The sequence below is a fragment of the Oenanthe melanoleuca genome, chromosome 7 (assembly GCF_029582105.1).
Source record: "Oenanthe melanoleuca isolate GR-GAL-2019-014 chromosome 7, OMel1.0, whole genome shotgun sequence".
Lineage (NCBI taxonomy): Eukaryota > Metazoa > Chordata > Aves > Passeriformes > Muscicapidae > Oenanthe > Oenanthe melanoleuca.
In genome coordinates this window covers 26215326-26235353 of record NC_079341.1, presented here as the reverse complement: position 1 = coordinate 26235353, position 20028 = coordinate 26215326, and the positions used below count along the sequence as shown (strand labels likewise).

At 43.3% G+C, this 20028-nt stretch overlaps 1 protein-coding gene across 4 annotated transcripts in view; it reads right to left on the bottom strand.

Moving 5' to 3' along the window:
* The window catches only part of SLC15A2 (solute carrier family 15 member 2), an 89576-nt gene that overhangs the window by 48351 nt on the left and 21197 nt on the right, over nucleotides 1-20028 (bottom strand). Inside the window, exon 1 of one of the 4 annotated variants that reach the window (XM_056496949.1) lies at nucleotides 12551-12735. The exons of 1 other annotated variant lie outside the window; for it this stretch is intronic. In XM_056496949.1, coding sequence (XP_056352924.1) covers nucleotides 12551-12617 — 67 coding nt within the window. In that variant the 5' untranslated portion in view covers nucleotides 12618-12735. Of the gene's footprint in view, nucleotides 1-3824; nucleotides 3914-6629; nucleotides 6810-12550; nucleotides 12736-20028 lie in introns of those variants that run through there. 2 more of the 4 variants (XM_056496947.1, XM_056496950.1) reach the window with 2 other exon arrangements.

Below are 20028 nucleotides of genomic sequence, written 5' to 3'. Positions count from 1 at the left end.
AGCTTATCTGTGCTGGGAGTCCCTGGATTCCCCCTGCAGCTACATGGGCTCAGCTCCCTGCAGGTATATTGTTGTCCCTCTTTCCATGCCCTTCCCATGGCAATAGTGGAGCTCTTCATTAGTATTCTTCCAGTGCCAGTTCCAATTGCAGAGCAAAACTCACAACCTTCCCATAAACTATCCTCAATGCTTGTGGCTCTGCTGTACCCTCAGCGCAGTGCAGAGGTGTTTTCTTCCTCTTACACTTGGCTTCTTTAAGAGGCAAATGTTCAAAGAATTTTCCCAAATATTTCTCCCTCCTCTTATCAGCAATGCACAGACCACAACCAGAATCCACAGCTGGTACAAGGAGTCTGCATAAACTCATCCTTAGTGCAAGTACTGAGCAGCTGATAGTGCTTGGTTATCACAAGAACCAGCTAACAAACCAGAAAAGAGGCCTTGGCCACACCACAAATCCTTAATCTGGCTTCAGTTATTGCTAACAAGACATGAAGAACACTTACACAAGGGAATCAGATGTGATGGACTGCACAGAGGAAATACACTTATTATCCACATTCAATCAGGTGCTGTGGCACTGTTCCTCTGAAAATCCCCAGAGATTCCATTTCACTCCTGCTAATTGGGCAGCTAAACATGGGGTCAGCTGGGCAGCTGACTTGAAGGCCAAACTTCAGATGGTGCCAGAAAGTTCTACCCCTTCTTTGCTCTTTTCTTCTTCTACAGAAATGGCAAAACAATATTTGTGTACGTCCTCTGTCCTGCCACAAACCAGCTCCTTGTTTTCAGCCCTCCCAGTGAACTGCACACACTCACAGCCTTGCTTCTACCTGGGTGCAGCCCCCAGGGAGCTCAGGTTTATTGAGCCCTTTTCATGGGTATGATTGCTCAAAAGCAGACCCAGTACTGGGGGCAGAACAGGTTTTGTTCACATGGGTCCTGTCCCTACACACCAGGCTGGCAAGTACTCAAGACTCCAAGTCTGACCTCAGGCTAGAGGCAGCAGAAATATTTCTGAGCCCTCTGCTGGCATCTCATGCCCCAGGTATTTCTACACAGCTCCCAGCAGAAACCTGCTGTATTCTGCCATACACAGGCAGGCAGAGCAAACACAGCAGTAGAGTTATTAAAGGAATAATACAAAAGGAAGACAGGAAAGGTTTCACCATCCCTTGCACAGCACTCCCACGCTGCTGCAGTGGGATGCCTTAATGTCTTCAGCCTCCTGCAGCTGTATTTCCTCTGTGTGTACACAGCCCCATGTATCACATAAGCTAAATGACTTTTTTTTTTTTTTAATACTAGCATGAAAATTCCTATCAGTCAGTAGGATTAACATACTACTTGTCTAATACACTGCAGAGCTGTTTAGGCCATTAGCTGCCAGAAGGTCTTCTCAGATAGAAAAGGAAGAAAAGGAATTCAAATGTCTGGCAATAAACGTTAACTTGGAGCAAAAAGCAAAAATAAGTTTAGGAGAATAAATTTGCAAGCATCTCAGATACAAGTACAGACTAATACTTGATAGGAGACCTGTGCAACTGGACTGAAAATCAGGAAGGAATTGCACCACAAATGGAAATAAGGTGGCATTTCTGAAGACAAGTATAGACAAACAGATCAAATAGGGAGCAGTAGAGGTGTGCCTGCAAAGCTAAGACACAAAATGAACTGCAGCTAGCAAGGGGACATGAAAGGCAATAAGAAAAGGTGTTAGAAATGCTGTCAATATTAGAGAAAGGAAGGAAAATGAAAAGCTGTTATTTAAACCAGAAAACAAGCAAACAAAAGCTCATCCAAAGAAGCCAGGAAACTTGTGTCTTTTTGTTATTTTCACTAAAAAAAATAAATTGCAACAAGGTATGCAACACCTTTGAAATGAACCAGCAGGAGTATGTGTGAAATGAGACAAAAAACTGCTTAAATAATATTTGGATATCTCAAATGTGCTCAGATCATCAGAGCCTGATGAAATTCACCTTCAGGTACTGAATACCATATTGAGTCATTTCCCTTGTGAAGGGTAAAAGCAGAACAAGCATCACCACTGCCTTTAAAAAAGCAGATTGTTCCTCCAGGAGAGTTCTCCATAGCAAGAGAGATACTTGATCAGATAATCCCTTCTAAGCACCAAAAGGAGAATAAAGATTACAAAACAGCCAGTTCAGATTGGAAAAAATGCTCTCAAACCAGACTTTTATTCTTTGGTAAGTGGAGTAACAGCTAGAGTAGCACTGTATGTGATATATCCTAACTCTGGTGTCTCTGACCTCTCACAAGGAAATAGGATCCATATGAAAAGTCCATAATAGTGGACAACTGGGAAATCCCTCAATGATTTTCCATCAGATTAGGAAATCATGAAACATGCAGGTGCTCAGTTTTTCCGTGAGCAAAGAAAACTACAGCACAGCCAACATGGTGTTCTTGTTTTGCTTGAAACCAGGGTGAAGAAGCCTGGGGGACAACTGGGTATGATTCCAAAATGGTGTTTCAAGAGAGGAGAAAGCATTTTACAACTCTGGAATGAAAATTATGAAATTTGGGAAAAAAGAATACCAAATGCTACTCCTTTCCATTGACAGGAAAAACAGCCAGAGAGATGAACTATAATCCATTTTTGTTGAGGATGAGAGAAATAACAGACTTTTTCCAGTAAATAATATTTGGGGCTTCTCTTTCCAATTTCCTTTTCAGTGAGGACAGATGAGAATTAGAACAGAGATGGTGTGGCTCGACCTGCAGGGTGCAGACAACCCATGATGTCTGTTATATAAGAATGCATTAGGGACTACATGAATATCAGGTCCTGTCCCAGAGCAGGCATATGGATGAGGTGCCCTCCTGAGTTTCTGTGAAAATCTTGTGCCAAACAACTTCACCTGATATGTATGAAAGCAAGGACTGCTTTCTGAATTATCCTCTATGCAGCTGGGGAGTCTGTAGGATGATTCATGCTTAAATGTTATATTCAGCTACCAGATGCCCTGCATAGCCAGAAGTTCCCATGAATACATTTTGCTGTAACTTTCAGTTCATAATTTAATTTTTTCTGGTTCCCAAATCCTCAGAAAGAGAATCTGCATTTTCACATTGCTTTTACAATCCTCACATTCTCACCACTCCCTATCCACCTTAATCTGTTTATACTCAACTAATCTCTTCATTTTTACCTGCATTCTTCTCGTGGTACAATCCCTTCCTAATTTTCAGCTCAGCCACACTTGTCTTTTAATAATGAGTCTTATTTTTAATTCATATACACTGGCCATACTTTTATAGCCCTTTTACCATATATGTATTTCTCTCCTCTTTCTCCATTTCTGAGATAAGATTTTAAGAAACTAGATGAATGTGTGGCAGCAACACTTAGGGCTTGGTGACCAGACCCTGGAAGGATGTGATAACCTCTGGAGGTCTCTTCTGGCTTATTTTCTCCAATTCTTTGATCACAAGAAAGAGCAGTGCTTAACTGATTTATACAGATCAAGAGTGGTTTCCATTGCCTGCAGACTTCTCCCAAACTTCAAAGTAATTTAAGAAAATGATGTATCAAATCATTTGAACAACCAGGAAAATACGCCAGAAGCATTCAAACCCACATCTCTCCTCTATTCACCAGCCATTATAGACTCAAAATTGTGATGGCATTTAGATTAACACCACTAACAATATCAAGTACCTAATCTGTATTTAAGAGCCTGCCATCTGGTCACAAGTCAACCTGTAACAGTCAGAGAAACTTCTCATCCCTCCTTGCGCCTTTTTGCCTTCAGTTTCCCCTATTATCAGCAAGAAGAAATCTTTAAAAACTTCCTCACCAGCTTGGGCTTCCTTTGCAGGCTGTGGTGTGCAGTTCCCCTCTGCCATTCTGGCTGCTGCCCGTGCCTGGGATGACCCCAGCTCTGCTGTGCCTGAAGATGAACCTCGTTGAGCAATCCCGGCTCCCCTTCACCCTGCTGTTAATGTTTCACTTCTCAGCAACAGTCCTTTGGCCACCAATAAAATAGTTAAACTTCCTTTTATTGTTGATTTGAAGTCATCTCTACTCAGCTCTCAAATGTCATAGGGAATCTGCCTTTCTTGAATACAGCCTCTGAGGCTGCATGGCACCTTTCATGGATGCTCACGATCAATCACCTCACACTGCAGCTACACAATCTTTCAATAAAATTACTACTTCTGGTTGAGGGTAGGGACTGGCTCTGTGACTAGACAGGATCTACAGCTCTATTTTTGACATTCTACACCAGCTACAGAGCTGGTCTTAACTATACATGTCTTACATTATCATAGAATCACAGAACAGTTTAGGCTGGAGGGGACCTTCAAAGTCCATCCATTTCAACTCCTCTGCAATAAACAGGGACATCTTCAACTAGATCAGGTTGCTCAAAGCCCTGTCAAACTTGATTGTGGAGGTTTCCAGGGATGGGGCACCTAGTGTTTCAGGTTGTGAGAAGACACAGGGTTTCACCAACCTTTGACAGACTGGCTTCAGTTCCCAGTTCCTCGTATATCACACAAGAAAGCAGATATAACATTGACAAGCTGTTCCCCCAAGCCCTTTTTCACCTTCAAGCCATGAGTTGCCTGAAGGAGAATCAACAATTTTTCTACTGCATTTCCACTGTTTACTCGTTTGCTTTCCCCCATAACCTCTTGTAAACTGCTGTGACTTTAATTCAGAAAGGCTTTAGGGAAACTCTTCTGCAGGGGAAAATCCCAAATATTTTCTTCAGACACAGAAGAAGTTTGGAGTGAGTTCAGCAGTAGAGTAAAATGGGGTCTCCATCACCCAACATCATGGCCCTGAAGACATCTACATCCCTCACTTTGTTATTGCCCTCAAGTCCCCTCCCATGCTTTAAGGCCCCATATCTATCATCATCACCTCAAGATAAAGTCAAGGCTACAAACAGGAGGTCAGTTCCTGATGAACTCTGCTATTAGCTGGACATAGGATGATCCAGTGGAACTGGGCAGGAGGACTAGAAAGATACACCAGGGAAACACTGAGAGACACCTGAATTTAAGAGTGAAGAAAAGCATACAACAATAGCTACAGTATACAATAGTGAGAAGCCTAAGCTGATAACAATCAAACTCCAAAATGAAATGAGGAATAAATTCCTACATATGATGATTCATTTGGTAGAGCAACAAGGGATGCAAAGCCTGAAGTGAAAGATGAAGAACAGCATGAACAACTCATAAAAAGATGACGGCAGATCATGAGGGGCTTGTGAAAGAAGGATTGAAGCAAAACGTTAATAATGGCTACAAAAGAGCAGGCTGTGCACAGAAGAGATATTAAAGAAAAGATAGATGGTAAGAAGAATTTAAATCTATAATGTAGGAAGTATGGCCAGGATCCAGGGAGTGTTATTCATATTATAAGAAGATACAGCATAGATAAGTACAAAGCACAGCATGGCAAAGCCAGCAGCATGAGACTCTGGGCAAGCACTGTGAAAAACAAGCAGAAAAGACATATGAGCACTAGAGGCCAGACAATGCAATAGAGAAGAAAAGCTGGAGGGAGAATAGTTGTTGGAGAAAATAAAAAAGCTTCACTTGGTAATACTTGTGACTTATACTAGAAGATTGGAGCAGGGAGAGAGGGGGAAGGGCTTTTATTTCTGAACAATTATTTAAGAGGCCATCGTAGCAAGAAAAAATTCGGATTTTTCTCTTCATTGAAGGGAATTTTCAAGCAAAACACAGGACATGAGAGAGCTGAGGCAGGAAATGAAGAAAACTCAGCACAAACAAAATACAACCATGAATTTAAATTACTTTCTAGGCTGTCAAGATGAGAGTATCACAAAAACACTGGAAAAAAAAAAAAAAAGGAAGGTGGTTCCAGAATAAGACTTGTGATCTTTCAGAACAGACCACTGATTAACAGCAAGTGAATACCAAGGAAAGTTATATATTGCACAGAAAATCAGGAATAATTTAACTATTCAGGCTGTCAGTAAGGAGATGGGCTAAGGGACCTCTTGAATAATTCTCTTGAATAATTTTCCAGCTATTTTCCGCTTCACTTCTAGGATGTACTTGTTGCTATGGTATAAGGTATCATGCACTGACTGGTAGCACTGGCTTCAATAAGTTCAAGACATAGAGAAAATGTACATACAGGTGCTCCAGGCAATGGGAACATTTCCAGTCTCTGGGATGTTTCTATGTTCTGCCCTTCATGATAGTCCCTTGTTCCCCCTTTGTAGAAATTTAAGGCATTTTAGAAATGCTGCCCAGTGCTTAGAGACAGTTCCTAGTTGAAGCAATAGCTAATTTTAGTGTTCACATAGGTATGTAAAGTCAGCAACAGAGAGAGTGCTCTGAAAAAAAAAAACAAATGCAGAAAAGGAGAGCCAAGATAGTTGTGTGAGTGCTTGTGAGCTCAGTTTCTGACTCGGTGCTGTTTGTCTCTCTGGGGTGCAAGTGATCAATTCTGACTGTCACAAGGTGTGCTGGTCCCTCAGGCACCCAGTGCCACACCCGTTGGTACTGAGATACCTGTCTGGCTCAGGCTCAACTCAGCCTCTCTGTTCAGAACTTCTGACTATCAGAGAGATCCTGGAAACAGAAAAATCTAAACATTTACCCACTTCACTTGCCTGGAGCTGAGGCTGGGTCATCCCCTTCCTGGTGTGAGAAGGTGGGAGGTGCTTCCCTGCAGCTGGAGGAAAGATGTATGTGGTGAGGCAGAACTTTGGAAAAACACTTGAAGACCATTTGGTGTCACAGGAACATTTTCTCCCTGGTGGTTTCAGAAGCAGGATCTCACACAGTGCCTTTCAGCAGCAGGTCTCAGGGCATCTCACTGAGCAGATATCAGTACCTCCATTTCAAAAAGGAGCAAAAGAAGGAAGAAACATCCTGATGAAGGTAGACTCCACTGAAACCTCGTGCATGCCAGCCCAGCAGTCTCTCTGTTAAGCTGCCCTGCCTGCAGTATTATCACAGCAAGTGAGAAACAGCTACTGATTTATAGTGCCACAGGCTCTGAGGGACAGCTCAGCCACCGAAGACATCACAGTCTGCAGCAGCCTGGCTCTGGAGGAAGCTGAAAGACAGCTACATCCAGTGCCTCAGCCACCCCATGGCTGCATTGCCCTACTCTCCGTGCTCGCTTCCAGCCTCTGGGACAGATACTGCTTTGGGATTTTCTGTCTGCACTGATTTCTCAGGTTTCTGCACTGATTTCTCTGGTGGTGTGTCCTGCTCCCTCTCCCACCCTGCTCCTAAAAAGCTGCTTTTACTGGCTTCAGTGAGGCACTTGGAACTGAGAAACCAGAAATCCTGTAACTACTCTATTCCTCACAGCCAGCTCACAGGGATGCCTGGAACTGGGGGGGAGTCTGTGGGGCAGTGAAGGAGGGGCTACAGGATGTGACAGCAGGACCCTAGGGTTTGGTTCTCAGTATGTTGCTTGTCAGGCCCATGATCACTTATTTCAACTGCACTGCCCATAAAACAAGCATCAAGCAGCATAATCTCCTGTACATCTGGGGCAAGTGATTTCATTCATTAATCTGGCTACTGGACCAAGAAAATCTCAGAGAAGTCATAAATTCCGGTTTTGCCGATTATTTTTTCCATACATCCACAGTAAACAACCTGTTTGTTGTTCTCCAAGTTTTCCCAATAATGCACTGCACAATTTCAAATCTTTGCTATCACAGAGAAGATATTCCCACCATAACCCAGCATACAGCTGATTTTTTGACTATGGTTTAAGTCAGATTGCAATTGTGTAATCGGTATTTCATCAAGGCAAGCTGCTAGGGATAGAGAACATGTAAATCCCAAAAAATACCTCTGTTCTGATGAAAAAAAACCTTCCAGATCTAATCCACAGAGATCTCTGCTCTCTGACAGTGGCCCCTCCCAGATGCAAGCACTGACAGACATGATACGACCTTCTGCATTCTAGGGTCTGTCACTCCCACTGAGATGTTAATCAGATCCTCCCCACCCAGCTTCCTCTACCACCACACCAAGGGCCAGGCAGATTAGAGGCTCGTCCAAGATTCATTAACTCTGGTTCCCTGCATTTTCATAACGAGCTTGCAGTGCCATCCATTCTTTTCAGCCTCCCCCCGCAGTGACCATGGGGATCATTTTGCTAACACAGTGAGTGGGAGCAGCTCTCAGCAGCTCCAGGGAGAAGTGCAGTCATGTGGGTTTTCCCTGCATCAGGTCCCAGAGGAACCGGCACAAAATTAGAGATATTTTTACTTTTTTTAATTTTGATCTAACCATACAGAAGTTGGTTCTCTGGGAATTCTAACACTTTGTCACACAATTCTTTTTGTTCTGGCCATCCTGTGCCCAGGGCAGTCTGCTCTCCACTGGCACTCATGATAAATCCCCTCAGAGTTTGGCAGGGATAAGTGTTATACCCTCATAGAAGGAAGAATTCATCTGTGACTCTACATCCTTCATCCTTATGCTAACTCCCAAAAAAATGTCCTTTTTTCCTAGGAGATGAGAGCATGTGATCCACCTGACATCAGTGGGACCAGGAGTGCCCAGCCTTCCCTTGATGTGCCCAGCCACCCCACAGCACATGGTATCTTCCTCCTGCTCAACCATCTTTCTCCCAGATCTCGTCTCATTACCTTAACTGGAGCACATCTTCTGGCTGTGACTGAATACTGAATTAGGCATTTCCTTTAATCCTCCTCCTCCTCTATCCCTAGCCTGTCTCCTTCCTCCTGGGATCTCTTTCCTCCTGGTATGATTGTGCCCACCACACAACAGCTGAGTTCTGCATCACACACCTGCAAACTCTCTGTTTGCTTCCCTTGTTCAAACAGCAACCCTGAACAAAGAAATGCTTTTTCCATGGACACACAAAAGCTCCTCTGGTGTTTTCCAGCTTGTGGCCACCCAGAAGGCATAGAGCAGTGCTGAATGCACTGGGCAGCAGCATGGCACATACCCAAGCAGCAGGCAAAGGTGTATGTTAATACATCCACTGCAGTCTCATCTGTGGTGTGTGATAAGTGAGGATGGTGTTTCCACCCCAGCTGGTGCATAGTGGTGCTGGGGATACACTGGTACAGGTTTTCCACCACTCTTCCCACCTCCTGTGCCCACAGCTGTCTTTGCTGTCTGGCACTCAATCTTTACATGTCTCCAAGAACTCCTTAGTAGAGGAAACCACACTGTCAGAGAAATCCATTAGTGACAACATTTTTTAAATTTGATACATCCGTACCAAAAAATGCAAACACCTTTTCCACAGTCTCCAGCTACACCTATGCTATATGGGAAGATCTAGTCATGCCACTCCTTTAACATGCAGACAGCTATTTGAGTGAATTGAATACATTCAATTGACTTCAAAGAACCTTTGAGTGCTCAGCAACTTGCAAGAGATTTGTTTATAGAAATAATCACTTTTAGAAGAAAAGTGTACATGGCACTTTTTCCTCTATCTCCCATTCAGTTTTACTTCTAACAATAAATCACAAGAGACTCAACATGGAATGGCTTGGCATTGTATTCATCTAGAAATATTTCTTTCCTATATAAACTCAGATTAATATTAATTCTCTCCAAGATAAAGGCAGCTAGAAATAATTTGAGGGCATAAAACCAGTTTTCAGCATTCCTGACACTTCCCATTGTTAACAAACAGATGATCTTATAATGGTAAAGTCAGAGGAATAATTCCTCTCTTATACAAGGTCTGATTGACTAGGCATGACAGATGGTGTTTTTATTACTTTCTGTTCTAAAAAAGGCCTCATCTAATGCAGTTCAAGCTGTGTTATGAGTCCTAACCTCTCAGATAAGCAAACGCTGTTTCATCAGGTTAATGGATCCTTACTTGATTCAGGAAGGCAATTTTCCTTAAAGTTATTCTAATCAAGTACTCAGAGTCCAAATTGTCCTGCCTGATTGACTGCCAGGAATGGGTAAATCTCTCTACTAAGAACTATATTTATTTTCAAAGGGAGAAAGCAAGTTATTATTATTATTATTATTATTATTATTATTATTATTATTACTATTATTACAGAACCAATTCTATCCTGTATTCAGGAGCTTCTCCTATACTGGCTTTTACTGCAGTTGCAGAATTAAAGACAAAAGTATATATATAAGTATATATATATATATATATATATATATAAGTATATATATATATAATGCAGCCTCTCTCTCAATAGTTTTGTTAAATAACAGGCAGAGAAGGAAAATTAGAGAGGTGGCCTGCTGTTTATTGATACCCCCTCAATTAACTGCCCCTATGGCAATAACATCAGACCCCAATCAGCACAGAACTCTTCAAGCACACTCATTCCAACCTGTCTTCATGCACTGGCCCCCAAATTGAGGGCTGCCAGCCCCAGTAGCTTTGCCACTAGGCTGAGAAGCGACACTTTCTAAAAGAAAAGCTGTGAAGGAAAGCCAGTGCCTGCAGGGTGCTCCCTCTAAGTCCCATCTCCTGTGGCATTTGGCCCCACAGGCAGTTTAGTGGTTCAGCTCCATGGGACAGTGACAGCACTGGGATAAGGATCACAGTGTCCTGCTGCCTCGGCTCTTTGCTCACTCCAGGCAGAAGCCCTGCCAGGCTGTCCAGGCTGCTTAAAGAAGCAGATGGGAGACCTGACCTCTCCTACTCTCTTTCACCTACTGCAAGACTGGTCTAGCACCTGAGCCTGTGTAAGGACAAGGAGAATAGCAACCACCTGAAGGTCATGCAGAAAACACATAGAACACATTGAATTCTTGCATAGAAACAAGAACTGAGTCCACAGCTCCTGAAAGATCATTCAGTCAGTGCTTTTACTTCTCAACACACATATTAGCTTTTCACACAGCCCCACAAGCAGAATTGGTAGCCCTGATGCTCCATCATACATTTAGTATTGAATTTCTACCTCCAGAAAATCTGATCCCCAGGAGCTTTAGCTGGAGTTTGCAGAGCAGGCAAAGTGAGCTTCATAACAAAAAAAAAGTTCCTTTGCAATTTTCGGGGAAGCTGAGCTGTTGTCCTTACAGCACTGCTGAAGTTTTTGATGCCTCAAATGAAACAATCATTTTCAATAATTTTTGTTTACCAGCCACCAGATTTTTAGGGTTTTGTCATGCAGTGAATTGCATTGTTATATCAAGGCAGGCATCTTAAAAGCTGTGATTATTCTGCAGGAATGATAAAGCTACAGATAGCAGGTGAAAATGGTGTGTTTGAGTCAGAGACTCCCAAGCCAAAAAGTCAGAAAGTATGGCTTGGCTCAGGCTCAAGGCTCAGAAGTTCCCAAGCTTCCTCAAACGTCTCTGTTTCAGGTCCTGTCATGTAGCCTGTCACATTTAAAACACACAGCACACTTCAGGAGAGGCAGCCTTTTAAAACAGTGCTCTCCTTGAATATCATTGTGGAGTTGATTGCAGACACCTTTGGACTCAGAGCAAGCACCACTGCTAATTGTGCAGATGGGGGATCAATAGAGAATAATAACTTAAAAACCTGCTACTTGTGGAGAGAGCCTCAGGGGACAGCCCTGGAACTGTCCCCACAGTTAAACAATCCCAGAAGTAAGCATCCATCCCTGTTAATGATGGGGAATAAGGAATCAGAGCAGGAGGAGGAAAAGATGAGAGCTTGACTCTTACTAGGTCTCATCTGCTACACTAGTTTTGTAAATGAGCAGTGTATGGTGTAGAGAATTTGTTCCTGGGCTTGATGCAAACCCCCATGAATCAGGTGAATAGACCATAAGCAAATTTTCCTCCCATCCAGTTTCCAGTATCTAGGAATAGCTGACTCCAGCTGCTTTGGAACTGCAAAGTGGCTCCACAGCTATTGGATAAGCTGTCCCAGTAGGTTTCTCATTGCCTTTATTGAGTGTTGGGTCAGACACCATATGCAGAAGTGTCTGTGATCAATGAACCCATGCTTTGCTAGTTCTCTGCACAATAACTTATTCACTGTTAATCCAAACCAACTTCATTCATGAAACTGGCTGGAAATCTCATCAGAACAGGCTTTGCAGAGAGATTTCTGACACTTTTGCTTCAAGCACCAGCTGAAAATAGAGCAAAAAAGAGACTCCAGCTTCGTCTATTTTGTCAGATCTGAAGATGGGTGATTAATTCATAAAAAATAATAGCAGCTTGCTCATTTTCTGCCTTTTGCTTTATTTTTTTTTTTTTCCCTGCTATGAACAGGGGTGTTTTTTCCTTAGGCTTATAAGTTTTTCAGACAATTTGTCACTTAGTTGCTGCAAAAAAATTTCAAGTACCTAAGGACATTAGTGAGCTGCAATACAGGCACAACAGGACACATAGGTTACATTGTATGCTTCCTGGATTTCCACCTGGATGAGCACGCACCTTAGAAACAGGTTTGCAGTGCAGATTTGCACAACTCTCATTCTGAAGCTCTTGCATGGATATTTTGGACAATTGCCTCAAAACAGCCCACTCCCACCAACATTCCTCACACAATGTCAGTCTGCTCGAGCACTCCCAGCCAGGGAACGTGGAAAGAGCAGGAACACAATCCAAGCACGTTACTCACGGAAATCTCTGCGGAGAGTCTCAAACAAAGGGGACGGCAGAGTGTCCCCAGATGGAGGGATTTCCATGGAGAAAGCAGTGAAGTGGTCCAGTGCAAAAGAGGAGCACTATGACCTGTTTAAACTTCAGGATGTGTCTGAGACAAATGCAGGCTATGAGGTTATTTCTTCTGTACCCACAGCAGCACTTGTATTTCATGGTAACGAAATGAACAAATGGCAAAACAAACTCTTGGCCTCACAGAAACATTGTTCTATTTGTTGTCCCTGGAGACTTTCAGTTAATCTTCATCTGTGGGTTTGGCCAGAGAAATGTACTGGGGAACCTCCCCTCCCTGATTTTTCTATTCAAACTTAAAGCTTCTTGAGGATTCATTAACTCTTTACTTCATCATTTCATGTATTTCAGGGTAGTCTTTTGTATTTTCTATACCACTCAGTGGTTTTGTAAGTGCAGAGTTATTGGTGAGGTCCCTTCCCAACTTGCACGTGTTCCAGGGCAGGGCTAGAGAATAAACAGCTGGTCATACAGGGAGGATAGACAGCTAAAACAGGAACATTTGGCCTGATTTGGCCAGACCTGGTCTCTCTCAGCCCTAGAGTTTTCTCCTTTTTTCCCATTCCCTGTTGGGGAATGGAAAGCAACTCAAAGGATTTAACTATATCAAGCTAACTTATCAAAACTGATCTGTAAATAGAATTGATGCCTTATATTTTCCAAGAGTTCATATTCAGCTTAATGCCTAAAATTAGATTTAGACTTTGGTGATTGACAAGAAACTTCTCCAAAAAGCCAGTCCTCCTGTGAGTGCTGAACATTTCTCAGGCACCCTCAATTTCTACTCATACAAGTGTCACTTTGCCATTCAAGTCCAGCTTGCAGTGAAATAGGAGCAAGCCAGGCAGGTAGACCTGTATTCCTAAAGGCAAAGTAACCTTGAGCTCTTTAACTGAGAAAGAAGTTTTCACTTGCTTCAGTCTTGCCTTTATAATCTAGTGCAAAGTTGAAATTTGCTTCTCCTGAGAGCTGGCATACAGGAGGACAGAGCCTTACACAGGTGGCTGACCAGTCATCCACCCAATCACCCCATGCCCCAAATCCACAGCACCCAAACATCTCAAATGCACCAGCAGCTTCCCCCTGGTTCAGGCACAGAGCTCCAGAAAATGCAATTATTTCAGTCCAAACACTCAGGTTGCTGAACAACCTGTGGCATGTTAGTTGTGAAATAAGGATGATTGATGAGCAGTGTATGGATCATTTTAGAGGAGATAAACCAGACATTCAAGATGCTTGTGGCAGAATAATTCAGAGGACATGATAAAATGCCATTGCATCCCTTGAGATTAAATGCCTGATTCTCCTCTCACCTAGACTCTGCATTGCCTGTGAATCTAAAACTGTAGTAAAATGGCTTGATAGGAAGAATCTCCTCCTTGGATGTTGGCAGGACTGCACTGGAGTGAGGAAATCTGGGCTGCAGACCTCAGTAGCCTCTGGCTGCCCAGGGAACCCAGCTCATTCCCACAGTGAGGACCCTGCAAATGCTTGGAGTATGGGGGCTTCCAGTGTAGAGGCAGGAACCTGGAAGCCTCAAACCAAGCATGTTGTTTCCATTGCTGCTTCTAGCAGGGAATCCCACACTTCTGGGGTCTTCTATACACTTAGGTAGGTTCCAGTCTGATCATGCCTCGTGAACAGCCCTTCAGACTGCAGTACAAGCATCCAGAGCTCATATGGCTGGGTCATGGATACAGAGCCCTCCTCAGAGACAGCAGAGAGAGGAAATGAGGTACATACAGGCTGGAATTCAGGCACTAATGGCTGTGAGGTCATCAAGGAGAGGAAAGAAGGAAAGCAAAACAATATGAAGAGAGCTCAATTTGCCATAAACATCACAGACAGCAATACAAAATCATTGTAAAAGATTCCTTCTGCCTCAGAGTTCATGCACAGGAAGAAATCTGTCAAGGCAAACATGTCCCAAGAAAAGATCACCTGGGAAATGTTGAGGCAGTTCTGCCCAGTCCCATCAGCACATTAATATGTCATGTCAGTGAAAACAGGGCTGGACATCAGTTTATAAAAAGGTCAAGGCTATTTTCAACAAGCTGCACTTGGTATGTGGAGCAGCTCCAGCTCATCACATTTGTCTGCCCCTAATGCTCCATCTCTATGGGATTTCAGAATAGCTTCTTTGACCAGAGTCAGTAAAAGCAAATAAATCTGTGTTTTTAGAAAGGGTTGTGTAGGAAACTTGCCATGTATCAGTCCAGAATAAACAGGAGTCTGTAAAAAATTGTGTCTGGTGGTTGCCACATAGAAATAAAAGTTGGGAACGAATCACATGGGACAACCAAGGAAGGAAGAAATTACCATAACTGAGCCCAAAGATAGTCTCCTCCCTGCAGTCTCACATTGCAGTGGCAATGAGGGTGAGAGGGATCTAGCTACAAGCCTGAGCAGTGAGTGTGAGGCCAGGGATGCTGCCTCTTGACTTATCTGGAGGCAGAATCACTGCCAGGTGCTCTCATGACTTTCTGTTGCACCCTGGTGCTACTCACAGCCAGGGGGACAAGCAGGAACCAGCTCATCCTGCCCATCCCCATGTCAGTGAAAAAAAAAGGGATTCAGTGCAGAAAACTGGCACCTACACAAACATCTTCCTCAAGCCCCTCATAGCACCAGGGTGGAAGATAGATCATTACTAATAAAACAGAATGTTTTGCTTTCAGAATTATCTCAGGGAGTCAGTGTCTGCTGGAGCAAAAAGCCTAGTTCATGAAAATTTAGCAGGGGAATAATTTAATGGAGCTCAGATAAAAAGCAGTCACCTGGAACTCAGATTTAGAAGAAATAGCCCTTTTTTTTTTCCAAATTACTCATTTGGAGGTTAAATAAGGAATATTCATCTGATTTCACTTTTGTCGCACCTTTTCCCTGATGGGTGCACTAATGAACTCTAAACTGTACAGCAAAATGCTTTCAGCCCATCCCCACACCTCCCAAGGAACAAATTCTTTATTAAAAACTAATTATTCTCTTTTTCAAAATTAGCATCTCTAAGTTTGGGGGCAACCTCAAACCTGGTAGAAAAAGAAGCAATTCCCTTTGCAATGATCAGGACTTCCTCCTTCTCACAAAAATCCCAAGGGCCTCTTAACTTGACTGTCTTGATTAAAGAGGGGCTTAGCTTTAATTGGGTAATTGCTGCAGTTTGTTACTCTTGGTTACAGCAGAGATTTTCTATGCTGTATCTGGGCCAGGCAGGGTTCCCTTACACCTTGGTTCAACCCTCCTCAGGGTCAGCTGTTCAAACAACTGGAGGTGTCACATATCAATAAAATGCATATGAATATGTGTACATCCAGTTTAATGTGCCTGCATTGGAGCAGCAGGTCATGCACCATGATGACATTGTAGTCAACTACATGACCTAGTATGAGGGGAGACTCAGCTGAGGATAAAGCTCAATAACATACATTTTCTTGAAGCCCTTTAGAGGGATTTGGAATCAACTGCCTGTGGATGAGAAGCTAATGTCTTTGTTTGCAGTTAGGACTGTAAAACCTCAGACTGTTCATCTCTGTTTGCTGTCTCATGATCAAATGATCTCTAAATGCTTTGTGAGGCTTCTTACAGTGATTCCCTGACTCAAACCAAAGACAGAATTGCCAGCATTTAAAAATGAGCTAGAAGATGGGAAAAACTAGTTCCTGAGTTAACTTTATATCCAGTGGTAACCTCTTTGACACAATTTATCATACAGGAGATAAAGTCCTTGTCTTTGCTCCTCAAAAGCTCTTTCTAATTGGATCAAGCAGATTTACATTACACTAACTGATTTATTATTTTTTAATCAGGAAGTAGGCATTCACTTAAACCAGTGAAAAATATGGGTTTGCAGGGAAAAGATTTCAGAAGATTGTCTTTATATACAAAATCAGAGAGAGAATGAAATTTCAGCATTATTCAAATATGTAATTTCAAAGATTTTAGTTATTGTAGATAAAAAATCTGCAAACACATCATAAAGGCTTACAATTGAAACAAAACATGTCAAAAACATTTTGACTGACTCAAGCCATATTTTTCATGTTTTCATTCTCTTCAAAATACAAGCAATTTGTTCTGCCTCAGGATAGGAAGATTTTCTAAATCTCAGACATTCTGGTTAGGTGAAAATGTGCATCTTTAAGTCTCTAAGATGGTTAAATTTCCAGATCTTCTACAGACAGACAACTGCATTGCCAACTCCTTCCATTTCTGCACCTCACTAATGGAGTACTAGCCCAAACCACATGCAGTGAGGCGGGATATTGCCAGTGAGTGACAACACCAGTTTACAGTTGCCCCTTCAGTGAACATAGTTCATTTTCCAGTCAGCCAAGGTCAAGCTATGAAGTTGTGTTTGCTTTAGGGAAGGGTAGGGCAAAAAGAGTGGCTATTTTCAACCTGCACAGGTCAAATCTGCCCCACCTGTGCAGCCCATCCAGCCCTGCCTCACTGGAGCAGACTCTCAGATACCTCAGCTATGTGCTGGCTGACAGAGCCACTGAATCTAAAGCCATAGGCACCCAAAAAAATGGCCTATGTGACAGATATCCTGACTGCTGGACACTGTGGATTCAGGTGGTTTTAAATGGGGGGAAGGAGCCCAACTCATTCAAGCTGAAAGCTCAAAGGCTATCCCAGGGCAGAGCCATTGCTTACCAAATTCTGCTCTATAGCCATGCTGCTGGACTACTTGGTCACTTGCCCTTTACAACAGATCCTAGAGGTGCAGAGATTTGCCAGATGCTGATCAGTCCCATTCATGCAGAACAGATGGCTCTGGCCATGTCAATGAAAGCTGTGGCAGATGCACTGGGTGATTGCCTGAGGCAGTTTGTTTTCACCTGCAAGCCAGAGAGGGGCAGCAGGTCTGCCCAAATGGCAGGATGGCCAAACATAGCTTAGATGGCACAGCAAGCAGCTCCTCTTCTCCATCTGAGTCTGGATGGATGGCCTGGAGACAGGCAAGTCTGCATCACTTTACACCTTGCTGCAGGACAAGTCACAAAGGGCTTTCTTTCAAAAGGCATTGAAGGCATCAGGCTCCCTGCCTGCTTACAGGCTAAGGAAAAACCTGTGGGACCATTGGCTTGGACTACACAGCTGTATCTGCCAGTAAAAGCTGTGTGTGCAGCACCTTCTGCTCTACTGTATTTTTGACCCCTGCTCCACCCTGGCAGGCAGCAAGGATGAAAGCAATTTTATATGTGATGAACCAAGGTAAGCCAGAAAGTGGAAGGCAAAAGAAAGCCAAAACCAAGACAAAGGATGGGCTCACACAAAGCACCAGAGCCAAGCACCTGCTCCAAAGGATATGATATGAAAGGTCAATCCTGCACTGAGCTGTCCATGAAATAAATATTCTTTGGCTTCAGGGCACACAACAGAAGCTCAATGAGCCTTTTGCTCCCAGCATGCAGCTGGAGAGTGCTTGTCCTCCAATTCACTCCAGAACCATGGTGATGGGCTATCAGCTGACAGATGGATTTGCCTCTCTGTTCTTCAGTATGTGAAAGGCCACTGATCCACAGATTCTCCTTCCCTGGTCTTTTTTCTTCCTGTCAGCTGTGGAAGTCTCCATGCTCATTCTAGACCTGATGGGTAAAGTAATCAGCCCTGCATTTCCCCACTGGTAACAAAGAACAGCTGCACTGCCTTTCAGCAGCAGTCCAGCAGCCCACCTAAAATGAGCTACTGATTCCATCTGACTTCCCAAGAAAAAAACAAACAGATATCAAAGCCATGCCCATCTGTCAGTGACTGCAAACAGTATGAGGTAAGGTTGTCTGGTGACATGGCTCTCCAGGACAAAGCAAACCAGGCAGCTACACCCATCCTATCATTGCTAGAAGAACCATTTGACTAAGCAATAAATGTGCAGCTTCTGCTCAGGGAATGGGTATTCCTGCAAATTTTATCAGGCCTGAGAACCCATATCATGGCTGAAACCATCCCTATTGACTGAATAGGAGGGTGTTTCTACCATAAGATCTGAACTTGCTCTGTTAAGAACAGAATTTATGAGGAATCTTGCATTCTGGCAAACATACAAGGCTTAACATTTAAACTGTCTGAGAAGCCACAAAGCCATCTCTTGAAACACTTTGATGGCCCTTCAGGCAAGGAGCAGTCAACCTGAGCTGACTTATTGTCATCTTGTTAGTCATAAAAAAAAAGAAAGGACCAGAGATAAAAAGGCCAGCAATAATGTGATGCATGTCACTGCCTTCAGTTAATGCTGCACTGAATCTGGCACCACTATTCCTCTCATTTTACTTGAAAACTGGAATGATAGCACTTTGCAACCAAATTTCATGAGTTTACAAGACAGCAGTCAGATGGGAGTGTGGCTTGAAAGGAAAATACAGGGCAGTGACTCCTATCTGAGATGGGCCATCCTCAGGACCACAGCACTTTCTGCAGTGCAGCCATTCACACAGAATAGCTGTCCCTAGTCAGGGGTGAGCAGCACATTGCATGGAGCATCCAAACTGAGTTAAGAGTGGTCTTGGTTCAGAAGAGGACAGCAAGGCACTATCCAGATATTAAAGGAGCAGAAAGGATTATAATTAACATGTCTGTCTAGATATTCAAGTGAACAGATTCTCCTTGGAGCCAGCAGGAATTACAGTCCTGATACAAGGAAAGGGGTGATTCTCAGATCAACCACAAGCATAAATCCATCTAGAGTTTCTACAGAGAGGCCTGATGGGCATCCTGTGGCTGACCCAGACTCCTTAGGCTGGACTTAGAAAACAGGAAAAACAAAAGCTCCCCCTTGGAAGCAATGGAAGTGAGATCAGCCACCATGTTACTTGTCAAAGCCAGTGAAGCTTGGAAATGCTCAGGTGGAACAACAAACATGCCCTTGACAGAAGCACTCATGAAATTTTAGCCCAGAAATATCTCACTGATTTCTTTCAACTTTTTTAATCAACATTGTCAAGAGAATGGAAAAATAAAACTGTCTGCCCTACATTTTTAGTACTGCTTGAGAGCATCCAACCCAGAGCAGTGTTTGTCACTGTATCACACACAAAGGCACAAAGCCACTTCCTTGGGCTTCCTCACTTCTCCTATGCCTACAAGGCAGACCAGGGCTGAGGGATGAAGACAAGGCACAGGTGAGGGAGCTGGGTATGACACAGGAGCAAGTCCTCACCCTCACACAACACGATTCCTCTTTCAGACACCTTTCACCCACTGGTTGTGCCTCATACTGCAGAAGTGTTTCCCCACCATTCTCCCTCCCACAGTCCTTAACACATCTATACAGAAAACACCTCGCCAGATTCTGAACACCACCCTGTAAATTTTTTTCTTTTTCAGTTGCCTGCCAGCCCCAGCAGAGCAGGGCTGCTCATTTGCAGAAATCAGCACTCTAATGCACTGACCTTTTCAACATTGCACAGGATTGTCTATTTC